The sequence below is a fragment of the Leptinotarsa decemlineata genome, unplaced genomic scaffold (assembly GCF_025532065.1).
Source record: "Leptinotarsa decemlineata unplaced genomic scaffold, Ldec_3_MD MMD2_tig00004307_RagTag_RagTag, whole genome shotgun sequence".
Classification (NCBI taxonomy): Eukaryota; Metazoa; Arthropoda; class Insecta; order Coleoptera; family Chrysomelidae; genus Leptinotarsa; species Leptinotarsa decemlineata.
The window spans coordinates 4,087,293-4,104,083 of NW_027412606.1; the positions used below are offsets into that span (position 1 = coordinate 4,087,293).

Genomic DNA, 16,791 nt, shown 5'->3' on the forward strand with positions numbered 1-16,791 from the left:
CTGCCATTGATTAAAACACAGAATCAGAGATAAATCCATTCGTTTGTTTCATGTAGTTTAGTGTTGGTGTTGTCTCGGAAATTTGTTGTTGCAATGTTTTTTATTTTTATTTTTCAAATATGAAGAAAGACGAAGAAGAAAATGTTTATTGAAATAGGTAATCTCAATACACAATATTATATTAAACATATTACTAATATAGGAATTGAAAATAATCATATAAAAAAACTTAAAATGTAGATTTAGTTCAAAATTGAAAATAAAAATGTTTAGTTTGAAAAATAAAGACATATGCTTTTGAAAATACATTGCAATATAGCTGCAGCTCAAATACAACGATCAAAAGCAAAATACAAATACTTCATTTATTAATATTATCTTACCAAGTATCATTCTATCTAGCATTATGGATGGATTTCAATAACTGTTATTTAAAAATACCTAATGATGGACTAGATTTAATTTCATTTGGTAATTCATTGTATGCATCAAACCCTTTAAAACATGAAGAATTCATGGCACTTCTCCTATTTGTTCCCGATAAATGCAAATTAGTACGATTTATTGTGGCATATTTTCGCACTTCTGAATTTAAACTAACAAATTCAGAAAAATATGAAGGTGGTGAGTTAATCAAAATTTTATATATAAATGTCATAGTTAAGTAATACAGCCGTAAAGAAACTGGTAGCCACCGCAAAGTTTGTATCATAATTCCGATTTTAGTGAATCTATTCATTTTAAGAAGAATTCGCATACCGCGATTTTGAAGTTTTTGTGATTGAGATGTTGGATTTAGATTAAACAAGAAAATAATAGAAGCACAGTAATCAAAATGTGGTTGGATAATCGCATTGTACACAGTAATTTTAGACTAAGTGGATAAATTACCAGAAATTCTTGAAAAGAAATATAGTTTTTTAGATATTTTTTTACATATATAATCAAGATGATTGCCAAAAAGTAATAAATCAGCTAACTGGAATTCAAGATATTTGATACATGACACAATTTCAATGTTTTCATTATCGATTTGTAGATTTATTCCACTTAAATCAAAGTTGTTCCATTTATATTTTATTGTAATAATAATTTCTTTAGTTTCAATTTTATTCAATTTCAATTTATTTGCCATGAGGTACCCATTTACATCTTTGAATGCGGCATTCATTTTATCAATAGCTTTATCTAAGCTTGTATCGTAGCATGCCAATAGTGTATCATCTGCAAATAATTTTATATAATCAACATTTATAAACAAGTTTATGTCATTCAAGTATTAGATAAAACGCAGAGGTCCTAAAACGCTACCCTGAGGCACAACTATATGTATATCCAATTCCTGTGAGATATTATCTTGAACTCTGACTTTTTGCTTTCTATGGAATAAATAGTCAAATAATCATTGGTAAACATCACCATCAATGACATAACCTCATAATTTTATGAGAAAAATATTACGATCAACTGTTTCAAACGCCCTCTTCAGATCAAGAAAAACAGCTATCACAAATTTATTGTTATCAACTTCTTTTTTAAATTCAGATAAAATGAGTTACAATGCGGATTCACATGAATATTTTTCACGAAATCCAGATTGATTATTTATTGAAATTTCATTTTTCACAACATGATCAAGTACCTGCTCATAAACAGCTAGTTCAAGAATGTTTTCTATTGGTGGTAATGTATTTATGGGTCTATATTCATTGGCCTTGATTGTATTGTTTACATTTTGAATGGGAACTATAGTACTAACTTTTAATGTATCTAATGTCTGACGGTTTTTCAAAATAGTATTCTTAATAATACGAAAAAACTACTTTTCGGTGAGTAATTTAATTAAGAACTCATTATTTCTTGTGAAATTGAAAAGATAATAATCGTATAAGTTTTGTGAAAGGTATATTTATGGAAATTCATTGTTACAGAGCCCTAAAGAATAATTCAATTGAATTCGAAACGTTGGCAAGAATACAATTGTTTTTTTGAAGAAAAATTGATCCTGTTACCCAACGACCCCTTTTTCAGAAAAATTGTTGGATCACTAAAATAGTCAACTGACTGAACCAGCTTTGCCATTATGTTTAACCCACGAAAGAGATTTCTCTTTACGTTAAAGTGAATGATTTTCAGAGAAATTGCAGTATTTGATGTTACTTGTGTTTTTCTGATTCATTTATCAGTTCAAGGCATATCATGGATGTGTTAACAAACATATGCCACAATTTATTTAATAATATGAGAAACAGTGGAGTATATTTTGAATCTTATATCCCAATGAAAATTCAAAACGGATCAAATTAAAAGCTGTGTGAAACGTGCTTGTTTTTTCCTTGAACTGAAATTCAGAACCTTCTAATATAGATGAAATGACCTAACATTGTGACAGGTATATTTCCCATATCATATGTGATACAAATCAATACTGTTCATTGTGCTAATGGCCTATTGATGTTTCTGGCCCAACTCTTTCTCATCAAATATTTGAACGAAATGAAGGAATCAGGTCGACCTGCATTGTGGTGTTGCGATGTCCTTAAACTAGCAGAAATAATATTTATTTGGCCTACAGCAATATTTTGAAGGGGATAATGTATATATTCTCAAATATTCGGGCTGAACCATAAAAAATAACATATTACGTTCAGCGCACAAAACTTCAGCAAGAAATATGCATTGAAAATACGTATTTGCCGTCCCATGAACATACGACTATAGACGACAAAATATTTCACAAAAGCTGCACCGAGATCTATCACCTTTCAACAGATAACACTTTTCTGTGTTATGTGTTATTAAAATTTTTTCTATTCTTCTCTTTCACTTATTCTGTAGAAAATATCTTAATTCATTAAAGCTGAACTTTTATCTTAATTATCCCCACTCAAGAGAGTGTTTACACTTTTTCAAAATTTCCACGTGGACCATCTACAACTGACGGTAAAATATGAACCTTAAAAAAATTTACAGTTGAGCTGGAAAGGTCGTAGATTAACAATGGAAGAGAAATTTTGATGAAATTTGATTTTATATCACTCTTCAAAGACGATATAAATCAAATCTAATCAAATCAAAATATGCTTCATTACCCAAGATCTGAAAATCTTATTGGCAAAGTCCAGTAAAGTAAAACGTGTATATGGGACAATTAACAAATATAAACTATAAAATATTGCTCAGAGACAAGAGCAGAGTATATGGACAGAATAATATTAAGCCCAGCGGAACAGATACAAATATAAGTACATGAATATATGAATATTGAAATGTAACTATGTAATGCTATGTTATGAACTTGATAGCCATTTCGTGTTTATTTTAATAACTTATTTACACAAAGCTATAGTCTATCCATTCCCAATTGGAACGGTAATAAAAATAAGAGTACAGTCATAAACATTTCTTGCCTGTGGCCCCTAGTCGCCCAGATTTGTAAACGTGCTATCAAATATAGTTGAGGAGTGAAGGCTCGGCTAGCTGGAGAGGCTGAATACTAATTTTTTGTTCGTTTTATAATATTTCTTCATCAGAGCCGTGTGTTCGTGGGGTTAGGTGAGGTAGTGAGTGGTTTTGCAAACCGATTTTTGAAAACTTTCCTAGAGATTGATTACCCTAACACCAAACTGATATTTTTGCACTCGACGCGCGTTTCGCTAACAAGGTTAGCATCTTCATGAGAAGCAAATTGATACTGAATCTAAAGACAAGGGTTAGCTGTTTATATAACTGAAGTTTTTTGGTTCGATGTGGACTTTGTTTGTTGAATGGTGATTATCCTAATTGATTTTTCGGTAATTGACTAGTGGGACCACTACCTGCAAATTAATTTGTCCGCTTTCTAATTCATTGTTGACAAACTAATTTGCAGGTAGTTGTTCCCCTAGTTAATTACCGAAAAATCAATTAGGATAATCATCATTTAACAAACAAAGTCCACATTGGACCAAAAAACTTTAGGTATATAAACAGCTAACCCTTATCTCTAGATTCAGTATCAATTTGCTTCTCCTGAAGATGCTAACCTTGTTAGCGAAACGGGCGTCGAGTGCAAAAATATCAGTTTGGTGTTAGGGTAATTGATCTCTAGAAAAAGTTTTCAACTTTCACACCAAAGGAAAGGTTCCAATTTCCCATACCTCTTTAGGTATTGGCCAAGGTTGTAACATTCTTTTATTAGGATTTCTGTGAACTGACTGACGAATTGTACATGACTTACAGATATTTTCAATATCTTTGTTGAGACTAGGCCACCAAACATATGCCGTTGATAGTGACTTTATTTTCACAATACCCATATGACTATTATGCAACATTCCTGACATTTTTTTCTGTAAATTTTCTGGAACAATGACACGATGTACCCACATCAACACATTGCTTACAACTGATATTTCCTGATGTCTTCTGAAATATGGTTTTGAATTGATAGCACTTATTTCTTTGCGCCATTCGGACATTGTAAATATATATACTTTAGATAAAATTTTATCTCTTTGCAAATGCCCCCCTATTTTTTTTTAAATCGATATCGAATTCGATATCGAATGCCAATTACCAAAATGGCATTTTATTGTTGAAACCTTAGACATTAAAAAGTGGCGACGAGGACGGGACGTGTACCTGGGAGTTCTAATATAATCTGATCGTCTTGTATCATAGGAATGTACTTGAGATTGTGTTACCAAATTCCTTTTTTGTCTATGTATTTCTATAAGAGTTTCATATATGTATAAGGAAGGTAGTGATAAAATTTTGAGGCGAACAAATAAAGGACGACAATGTTCTCTGCTATTACAATTTGAAATTATTCTCAGGGCCTTCTTTGCAGTCGAAAGATTTGCAGATTCACCCCATATTATGATACCGTAACTCATATGAGCATCAAAAAGTGCAAAGTAGGTACTTTTCAGTGTATCATGAATAACATATCCCTTCAATTGCCGGAGTAAAAATAGCGTACTAGAAAGTTTATGTCTAAGTTGTTTAATATGACAATTCCAGCCAAGTCTGTTATCAATAGTTATTCCCAATAATTTGACGTTATTGTCCTCCATGAGCGAATTATTTGTAGAAAATGTGATATTCTGGGTTTTACTATCATTAAGTTGCAGCTTATAAACCAATATTTGGCTTTTTCTTGTAACGCCAGTGATAACATCAGTAGTTGCTGATAGTCATAGTGAGAGATAATTAGGGTAGTATCATCAGTAAACGAAGTACACTTTTCCGGCAATATAAATTGGCGCAAATCATTATTGTAAATGATAAAGAGTAACGGTCCAAGGACCGAACCCTGTGGGACATCTTGTATGTTAGTTTTCAACTCTGACCCCTCATTGCTGACTTCAACAACATGATAGCGATTTTTTAGGTGAGATTCAGAAAGCTTTAGATCAACTCTTCTCAGTACATACTAACTCAGCTTCTGAAGAAGGATATCATGAGAGACACAGTCGGAATCTTTCGGCAAATCACATCTTTACGCGTCTTTACAAGCATTGGAGTCGGTTAAACACGTGCAGTCCACTCAGATGACGATCATTTTGGTTTGGTGTGAAATTATGGAGCCATCTTTTATCCATGCTCACATAACGATGCATAAATTTGGGTTTTCAATCACCAATTCGTAGTTGTTATTGGTCGATTGTGAGCTTGCGTGGCACCCACTTTGAACATAGCTTCTGCATATCCAAATATTCATGCACGACATGTCCAACACGTTCTTTTGATATCCTTAGAGCCTCAGGAATCTCGATCAACTTCACTTTATGATCTCCCAAAATCACTGAAACGATTTATCGATACAGTAGGTCTTTTGGTTCCGCATACTTCACTGTTTGGATTTTTTCATGATGATTTTTTGAAGAAATTCTGCATAAATGTCAACCTGTTATGAGTATTTTGAACAAGTTCATTATTTCTCGACCTGTTCTGTTTGTAGTGCATCATAACCTCAAGAAATTCAAAACAAATTCAGAATAACATAATTGAAGAAAAAAAAATGTATGTCCAAATGTATGTTAAGAATCGCACGTTGAAAGGTAAGACCTTGTTAGTCCTTGGCTTGCACAAGTTTCTCAACTTCTGAGAGTTGTCGTTCGTATGGGGGCGACAGCTGATTGATAGAAAACAGATTTTAAACAGATTTTTTACAAACATATATCGTGATTCATTCATTGGTATCACTTGAAAACCCGAAATCAAGTTAGTCGAATTCAATGAGTGATTTCCATCTAGGAATGAGTATTTGCAATATGTTAGGAAAAAACACTCTCGCAGAGAGCCATAACTGCTGCCGTTGTAGCAATTCATTTGGTATCGGTCAGGGGACTTCGTGTTAACAAGATAACAAATTGCCAACCATCAAATCTCATACAGATATTTTAGTCAGCTTCGAAGTTGTGTTCTTGTTTATCAATGTCCCACTGGAATACTCTCTGAAGGGGCTAGCCTATTTGTTTCCAAGTGATATAGTCGGACTCTTCACAGCATGTCTCTGAGTTTCCCCCAATGAAGCAGAAACTACTATGAGCAACTAGATAGCATGATGATGAAAGTCCACTCAGTCCAGTGATAGCCAACTACTTTATGAAACGTTTCGAAAGGAAAGCAATCAACAGCTTTGAATCAAAACTGACCTTGTTACGTTACGTGAATGACATCTTCGTCACCTGGAAACACGGAAAATAAGCTTCAAACCTTAATCCTAGACCACTTGAACGCTCAACACCCCAGCATCAAGTTCACCATGGAGACTGAACAGGACCAGCAGATATAATTCCTAGATGTACTCATTGGATGAAATGACGCTAGACTAACTCACGAAGTGTCGCCTAAAAATAAACGAGACCCACTATCAGCAAAACACTAGGTATATTTATTGTATCTTCAACAGTATTTGTTTTTTCCACTCTGATTTTCTCCGGCAAATATTTCTTAAGTGAACACAGTTTGTGAGGAGAAATATCTATTTGGTAAACAAACCCGAATATTTGAAGATTTCTCCACTTACAATATGCTATACTATTATTAACTTCTTTAATTTCTGCTCCACATGCCAATTCGTGCAATGAACATGTTGAAATTTTCAGAAAGTTTTATCTAACGTGCAACGAACTAACCAACCCATTATGCGAAAACAGCAACGAAAATATTTGCATAGTTGGCTTATCTGGGCACAGTTTTGACACATTTATTTCATTAGCGTGACAAAACTTGATGTAGTGATTGCTGTTTGAATTCATATATACGCAATAATGATTATTTTTTTGACAGAATATGAATAGCTTTGACATGCGATTCAATATGTCTGAGTGAACTACAGACGAATTTCTATTCTCAGAATATTTCTAAAGTTACTCAAAATATCACATACAGTTCTACAGCAAGCAGGAAGCAAGTTCACCACAACTTCAGTAATTTAGAAGGTATTGAGGATTTGAGGAGAATTGTATTTCTTATATTTGAAAAACTATTTTCATCATCGAATTTTTGTAAAGATATAATTCTATCGAACTCTTTCAGTTCTCTCAAATCGTATAGTTCTCAATTGATTGTTATAATTCAAAAAATATTATTCAAAAGGGGCAAACATTGAATTTTCACGAAGAATATTTGAGAATATTGATAATTTCTATCGAAACAATTTTGTTCACTTCAACGAATCCTGTAAAATAACTAAGCCAACTATCTCGGCCGGAAAATACACACATCGGAAAAGTCTAGGGATATTTTTAAAAATGGTAATAATTTTTTTTTAGATCGCTTTAGGGAAAAAAAAATTGACGGGTGATTATTAAACGGATGTAACGTACAACAAAATTTATTGAATGGTTAAAAATACTGAGTGCGCATATAGGCAAAAAAAAATATGGCTCTTCTTTGGCACCGCGAAAAAAAATCATAATACAAAAAAAATTGGAATCGGTACAAAGTATGGCCTCCACGCTAGTTTATTACGGCCCTAGATCTATCGCGCATCGACAAAATAAGATTGTCAATGTCTTGTTGAGGTACATTTGCCCATTCAGCGATTAAAAGCTCTCTCAATCGAAACGTTGTGTGACTGTTCTCCATATGCGTAGTAATTCTTCGTTGAAGCATGTCCCACACATGCTCGATGGGATTAAGGTCCGGTGATTGTGCTGGCCATGGCAATACATCATCTCCTTCGTTGGTGAGCCAGTCAGTCACTAGACGCGCGACATGTGGACGAGCATTATCGTGCATTAGGTGGAAGTTTTCACCAACAGCACCAGCAAACGGACGGACAATAGGTAGAAGAATGGTGTCGAGGTACTGTCGAGCTGTGTGGGATTGATTTGGAAAAACGAGATCGGTTCTGCCGCCGATCATGATTCCGCCCCATAGTATTACTGTATCACCTCTGTATGTGTGGACTTCCTGGACGTGTCTCAAACGTTCATTATTTCCAGGTCGTCTCCACAGTCTTACTCGACGAAAATCTGGATTAAATCCAAATCTGGATTCGTCTGTAAACAAAACTATGGCCCAATCATTCGCATCCCAGTTTTGATGTTCTTGACACCACTGTAATCTTCTGCCGCTATTGCCTCTCGACAAAGGTGGACATCTAAGTGGCCTTTTGTTGTGGAGATCTGCTTCATGCAGTCGATTTCTGACAGTATCACGACCAATGGTTACCTGGTGCGTCTGCTGCAACACGTTAACCAACTCAGGTGCTGTGATTGTCGGTTGTCTTCTTGCGGTTAAGACCAAAAATCGCTCTTGAACTGCAATTGTAGTCCTCGCCCTGGATGTTGTTCGGCTGGACTGCCAGTTTCACGAAAACGCCGCCACAATCGACTGATAACACTTTGGGAGACCCCCAAACGAAGAGCTACATCATTTTATCGCATGCCACCTTGAAGAAGCCCTACAGCTCTATTCATCAGTCAACGGTAAGTGATGGCGTTCCATGTTGAAGCACAATATTTCCAGTTTGATTGCTGAGCAAGAACTGCATAGAATGTACAAACTCGACACTTTCAGATTATTCATTTTATCCGAAAACCTACAATTTGTAAAAAACTTGATAAAAGATTAGTTACCGTTTTTGCAGGCTCTGTTCAACCCATAGAAATCTACAGGGTGGTCGAATGTACCTATTTAATCGAAATTAAACGACCTCATGCATTTATTTTTATGATATTTAGTATGTTATAAAAATATCTCTATACTTTTCCGATGTGTGTATATTCCCAGCTCCATGGACTGTCTTGAAATTTTTCCACAAAATGCGTATTTCAATTGATAACACTAAAGGGCAGCCTACTAAGCTTGGCATGGATCTTTATGAAAAAAGTTAAAAACAGTCGGCTGAGAAACGTATTTTCTGGTAAAGTTGACTATTTAAGCGAGTCTGGTGATCTCTGAATATTGTTTCTGTGATGAACAATTAAGGACAATCGAGTACGAAAAGTATTATTTTTATAATTACCAAAATTTATTATGAATTGATGGATGTAGCCGTTACTACGTGGTAGGAGATCATAATGAAAAGAGAAATGAAAATGTCTATGTTTTTTACCACTTTCAATTGTAACTAACATTACTGCAGTTTCATGCTATATGGACATTCTCAAACTTATACAATAAACTCAGTAGCAATAAACTCAGTAGTTTATTGTATCAGTTTGAGAATGTCCATACAGAACAAAACTACAGTAACGTTAGTTACAATTAAAAGTAATAAGAAACATAGAAATTTTCGTTTCTCTTCAAAAATGTCTCCAGCAGCAATCAACTTCAAATATTGTTCAACTGAATATTTTATTCACTTTGTGGGTATTAACTGCCGTAGTGTCTCTCACAAACACTGTTTACCTCGTTTTAGAAATAAAATCAGGATGATTAAAGAAAATCAGATTATTTGCTGCGAAGAAAATGCTGACTGTTCGGATAGTAATTCCCCTTTGGTGGATAACCAAGAGCCCGAAACTACTCTCTTAGAACTTAGTTTGAAGAATGAAAGAAAAACCAAGTACATTCAGAAATTAAAATTAAAATCAAAATAAGTTATTCCTAGATGATGTTTCCTCAGCCGAGGAGGAAATGAATAATACGATTAAATCGCATGAAATAAGAATAGAAGAATTGAATGCCCACATTGAAGAACTGAAGAAAAAAATATCGATAAAAACCACAACAGATAAGATTACTACAAATACTGGAGTACAAACTGAAACAACATACAAAAAGTGTTCATCAACAAACACTGAAGCTATCTCATGTACAGAGACATCAGAGTCAAAGCAAATCTACTATACAGGATGTCCTAATATACAAGAAGCGTCAAAAACTGATCATTCTGCAGCTGTTGATGAATTAGAAGTCAGGACACAAGCCAGGGATACAAGTCATAGCCATAGTAATAGAAAGAATAAAATTCTGTTACTCTGTGATGAAGTCGGTTGTGGATTGGGCAAAGTTATTTCAAAATTAACTGATAATCAATTTTCCGTGCAGATTGTTATCAAACCTGGAGCGTTATTTGAATATGTGATTCAAGATATTGTCAATCTATCAAAAAAAAATGTCTTAGTGATTATATAATAGTTTTGGCAGGATCGAATGATTTTGAGGTCAGTAAATGCCCTTCTCTTGAAAAAATGATTAACTTATTGAAACTTTGCTGTGACACTAATATTATTATGTCATCTGTACCTTGTGCAAAAAGGAATAGCAGTATTGACTGGATCTATAAATTCAATTCAAAACTTTATGAATATATTACAAAATTGAATTGGTTTGCAGAAGGCGAAATATCATTTTTGGAGATCAATTCTGTTCACGGATATAAGCTTGGTGATCACATTATTTCAAAAAATAACAGGAAAAAATTTAAGGTTTGTTTCACAGACAGAAAATATTTTTTTTAGATCGCAGTCACAAAAATGTGATTACAGAACCATGATGTCAAAAAAAATATCCAGTTCAGAATTATTCTAGGAAATTGAACAATATGTTTTGCTCCGGTCCTGGACTTGAGTCCCTTACCTTAGTTTTCCTAAACATATAGTCTCTAAGAAACAAGTGTGATGAACTCTACGTTTTTCTCAATAGTGAGAATTTTCCCACCTTATTATTGTTGACTAAACATTGGTGTAATACCAACGAACCGATTTATATACTGGACTACTCAGTTATATGTAGAAGCTCCCGAACAGACTCCAATTATGGAGGTACAGTAATTATGATCAATGATAAAGCAGCTACTGAATACTCTTTCGTTCCAATAAAAAAGTACATAGACCTCTTGGAGGATGGACATTTTGAGTTCTCGATCTGCTTTAGTAAAAAATTCAACTTACATATTGTATGCCTTTACCAATCTCCCTCTTCAGACGACAATATATTTATAAATAACTTAGAAATATTACTTTCTGATTTGCCTCGGAACTGCTCCCTGATAATAACAGGAGACTTCAATATAGATTATAATGACGGTGATTCCTATGCTGGGGAATCACTAAAAAATGTATTTCTTACAATTGAGTTGAGTATGCATGTGGAAGAAGATACTCACATATCCCGCTTCTCTGCAACTCGCATCGATTATATTTGTAGCAATTTCAATATTCAAAATGTTACTTGTTCAGTTGTCCCCTCAATCAAGTCATCGAGGAAACAGGTGCATACAAAGTTTGGTAGACTGTTCAGTAGCTCAAATTTCGATAGGTTTTATATGAATTGACTGGCAGAGTACCTTGACTGAAACTGATCCATTCTCTTCTTTCCATAGTAAATTAACTTATGTGTTTAACAAGTCTTCTCCTAATCAAAAAAATAAAATGAAAACTAAAAAACCCTGGTTGACAAAAGGATTGAAGACATCTTCTGGTAATTTGCGCTCACTGCATTATCTCAAAAAAATTATTAATAACCATTTATTTTCTTCCACTTTCAACGTTTATAGAAAAATCTATAAATCCACTCTCCAACCAGCTAAACATAAGTACTACAACAACAGGAATGGAGAGTCGAATAACAAAATCAAAGAAACTTGGTCAATTATAAATGACCTGGAAATGAAATCAAGGAAAACAAAAGTTGACATTACAATTAATTAATTTTTCCAATTAATCCAATTAATTTTTTAACACGCTAATAAAAGATGAGTTTTTCCCTTTGTCGAGTGGAATGTTGACACAGTAACTGTAACGAGTTGTCGTCAATAAAGTGAAAAAATATGAATACACTACCATATAATACTTTTCCATATGCTGTCGTGAAAAAAATTACACATCATCTTTCAATATATATATTACATTCCACTAAACATTCAAGTCAGTTTGATAAAATTATTAATCAGCAGCTCAAGAGACTGAGTCGTTGCTTGATAGTTAGGTGTAACTACAAATCAAATATTCGAATAATATAATCTTTTTCCAATAAATTATTATAACTCTGTTGAAATATGTGGTACAATGATTAATCAATTATACATTACTGAGAAGGCGTATTTGGTTCTTCTTTATACCATTCTTCCTCGTTTTTCATCACGTCTTCCCAAATAACAGTCTCTATCAATTCGAACTCTTCATCTATTTCAGTTTTAACCTTGTCTTTTATAAGCAATTCTGCTGAAAGAACTCTACTTTCATAGGGTGGAGGTGGTTTTCTCATAGCTTCTAGAAAATTCAAACTCTGTAATGCATTACGAGTATGTGGAGTGGATGGTATACCACTTTTAGTTGAGTCTGACACAGATGACAGATTAGCTGTTGGTGTTGTTGCTTCTGAATTTGATGGAGGATCATAGTTCTCAATCTTCGAATGACTGGATCCACTGAGTTTACGAATCTTGTATATATTATCCGGTCTAGAGGGATTTGGCCGGATAGTTCTGTTGTGGCCAACAACGGGCCACTGACTGTCGTATGACTCGGATTCTTCGATGGTGAATGGCCTTTGAATTATATTTTGGGTGGTTCCATTTAGACGATTCGTTGCCAAATTAGCCAAAGCGCTACTGATAGACTGAGAATCACTGGGAAAGTAGTTCCAAATTTTACTGGACTCCCTGATTCTATAAACGTAGTCTTCGGTAGTTTGGCAGCTTTTATTCTTCTTTGTTTTGGAACCTATACTCTTCATAAAATATGGATAGTACGCCATCATTTGCGATGGTTGTTTATAGATGTCAACATTCACGTGCCGCATTACGAATGTTGTTGAAGTCATCTGTGGACAAGTGATATACCAAATCTTTTGATGTTCGTGGCAGAACCCAACCCATTCTGCATCCCTGAGCTGTTTCAGATCTTCAAAATATGTTCCATATTGTTCGTGAAAGAAAGGATTTGGCTGGAACACTAGGGTGAACATTGCTGGATAGAATTCTGGCCGTATCAAATACCTGCAACATTATGCAAAGATAATTTCACGAAATACCGTTGATAGATTCAGAATTAGAAAGAGAAAATGTTAGGTAGGTTGCATAGTATAGGAATATATGAGTATGTCTCTATCATTATTTTCCCCTCAACAGAACAAAATTACCCATTAACTTATTTACATATTGTTCACCTCAATGTTGAAAACTTCATATTTCTAAAATAGTTTTCCGCTTTTTTTTCTATTATTCAACTCATTTTTCACTTTATTCCACTCATTTCGATGCTTTTCACATATAGTCAGTGGGCATACTTGAAGACTGGCTATAAATCAGATCATCTGAAGCAGTGTTTTTCAACCTTTTGCATGGCACGACCCCCTTAGCAAGAAAAAATATTATGCGACCTCCCGACCCTTTTTTCATGTATGTTATTATTTCATGTTACAAACATTCAGTCCATACACCATTTTGATGCGTTTTAATAATTAGGATATACATATATAATAAAGTACGTAAAAAACATTCTTTTACATCGAAAAAGTCGCCAATTGATAACTAACGCTAGTTGCACACACACCGATTTTGGACGGCCGACTTTGTACCGGTCTTCCAAATTCCAATAGTGAACCACATGTGGGAACGGGACCTGTCACACACGCCGACCGGTGATCGTCTCCGGTAAAATACCGGTGAGCAGCCGTCCACTGCCACTGTATCGCCGGCAGTATCGGGAAGTAGTGGCGTACATGACTAAATACACTCTTGCATACTCACCGGTTTTTTACCGACCATTCCAGTCTCGAATGCTCGGTGAAATAACGCATCAACTTCGTTCTGGTAGTGCGTGCTAATCAGTTGCTTTGTTGTCGTAATTAGCACGTACTAACAAAATGAAGTTAATGCGTAGTAACTACAATTTCAACGAGCATTCGAGACTGGAATGGTGAGTACGACCGGTACAAAGTCGGCCGTCCAAAATCGGTGTGTGTGCAACTAGCGTAACGCAATTTACGCGCATAGGTTGAGAACGACCAAGGCCGATGCCGGCCGTCCAGCGAGTGTGGTGTGACGTGCAAAGCATGCAAGTTGTTGAGTTAACAAAACGATTTGTTTAGCGAGCGCAAATCATTGTTTTCCGTTTTTCACGTATTTAGTTGAAGTGATTTGTAATAATTGAAAATGGATAAATTCGTCGATAAAGTTTAATGCGTGCAGCTGTGTGATACCTATATTTTCCTCTCCGAGTTTCTATTCCTCTATTCTCTATTCACTTTTTCTCTATCTATTACTCTCTCACTCCGTCCCCACTCTGAATTATGTTGCCATAATCAATTAATTGATGGATGTAGCCGTTACTACGTGGTAGGAAATCGTAATGAAGAAAAGAAAAATTGAAATTTTTATGTTTTTTACCACTTTTATTTGTGACTAACGTTACTGCAGTTCTGTCCTATGAGGACATTTTCAAACTTATGCAATAGTAAGTAATTAATCAATTGATAAAAAAAAATAATTTTTTTTAGCATTAAAAAAAATTATTTTCTTATTAATACAAGTTTTCTACTTAAAAAACATACACTTACTTATTTGCATGCTATTCCTTGAGCTTCTCAATTAATTAAGTTCAATGAATTGAAAAAAATTTAAAAAAAATTGTTTTTGTCAGATTAAGGGAATCCCTCTAGATATTCGTCAGATTATGAAACAGCACGTCTAAAACATAAAGATGAACCATATATATCTCAATCTAACGCGCTTGAGTATTTCAAAATGACGAATTTTTTTTGCACATTATAATAATGGCCGCGAGTTCGCATCAGATCAAAATCGTCAGATTATTGAATGCGAGTTTTTTTTTATTGCACTCAACACCCCCTTAGAAAATCTGACGCGCTCGAATATTTTTTTTTCTTTTCACTTTTAACCCTTACGTACAACCACCCACATCATGCAAATGATCAGATTAACATATCAACATTATTAAAAATACGTAAAACATTGATATCTGACGCGCTCGAGTATGTCCATGCAACAATATTTTTTTACATATTTGAAAATCTATAGCCGCTTTCCCCACCGATGAAAAGGTATATATTATATAACAATTTTTTTTCTTATCATCTAAGCTTTGCAACCTAATATGTCTCAATGACGCTCGAGTAAATCCCCATTTTGCATCGTCGGCTCCCCTGCTTTCGAGTCATATTTGAAGATCATCAGTGTTATTATTTGATTGAGTGGTGCCTCAGATATACATGTTTTCTTATAACAATCAGTTAGTTTGGCGTAGGTTCGGCAATACAGTCGATCATCACCTCTTAAAAGTTCCATCATCAGATGATTTAACAATAAGCTTTGCACGGATTGATTATTAGTCATATTAGGAAATGCTAGTTGAAGTTCCAGAAATTCACATACGTTTTTGCTACCTTTTAAACATTTACTACAATTATGGCACATTTAAAAAAAAACAGAAAGAATGGCAATAAGTTGATAATCCTTTCAACATAACAAATGACATTATATTTGGTATATATTGTTATTTGTAAGAGAAAATCTGGCAGAGAAATTTTGAAACTGATAAAATCACCTGTTGAAGCAATACACCAATCCAGAAATAAATTGCAGTTTGAAATGTAAACATTGAACATATTATATCTGATAGAAATCCTTTCTGTTCCTCTTATTCATCTGAATTGTAAAATAGAAATGAATATGTTATTTTCTGGTTGGAAGGTGATGTTTTCAATATATGAGCATGGAGGCAAAGCCATTTCACCGAGGTTCCTATTCAAAATTGAATAATAAATTTGAATATACTCGTACATAATGTAGTTTCCATTTCAGTTTGACCACAAACCGAAAATGCATTCTAGAAAACTGTCATGTTGTTTGAATACGAAATGAGAGCCTATATGAGAACACGAACACAAATATTATGTTGTTTCAAAACGTTTTTTCGTTTTTATGTATCTCAGTAGATGCTCATTTATTATAATCGAAATGAGCGCCATTTGAATCAGTGCACCTTTGCCAACGTGACACAAGTCAAGCAATTTCGTCAGCATGAAATTTTCGTGCTAGGAATTCGATGAAGTCGACGACGGCCGTATTCGCTAAGTCCTGATAAGCGAAGGTTCTACAGGTGAGAAAGTTATCGAAGTGCTTGTAAAGGTGGTAATCGGTTGACGAGAGGTCTGGGAGTATAGTGGGCGAGGCAGAATATTGATGTTCAATTTGTAAAACGTGCGGACGGGCGTTGTCGTGTAGTAGGATCGGACCTTTTCTGCTGACCAGTGCCGGCTACTGCCATCAACGCAATTGTCAGTACAGTTCATCGATTTCCTCACAATGGTACTCTACTGTGATGGTTTCACCCAGAAAGGTGAATCACACTAGCCGATGATCACAATCAATCATCCAGGCGT

At 34.5% G+C, this 16,791-nt stretch overlaps 1 protein-coding gene across 7 annotated transcripts in view; it reads right to left on the bottom strand.

The window, feature by feature from the left end:
* Positions 1 to 12,272: 12,272 nt before the first annotated feature.
* LOC111512605 (uncharacterized) overlaps positions 12,273 to 16,791 on the bottom strand; it is a 51,240-nt gene continuing 46,721 nt past the window's right edge. For 5 of the 7 annotated variants that reach the window (XM_074178795.1, XM_074178794.1, XM_074178789.1 and 2 more), the window contains one exon: positions 12,273 to 13,384. In XM_074178795.1, the coding sequence (XP_074034896.1) occupies positions 12,472 to 13,384 (913 nt within the window). In that variant the 3' untranslated portion in view covers positions 12,273 to 12,471. The remainder of the gene's footprint in view (positions 13,385 to 16,791) is intronic. The other 2 variants (XM_074178791.1, XM_074178790.1) reach the window with 2 other exon arrangements.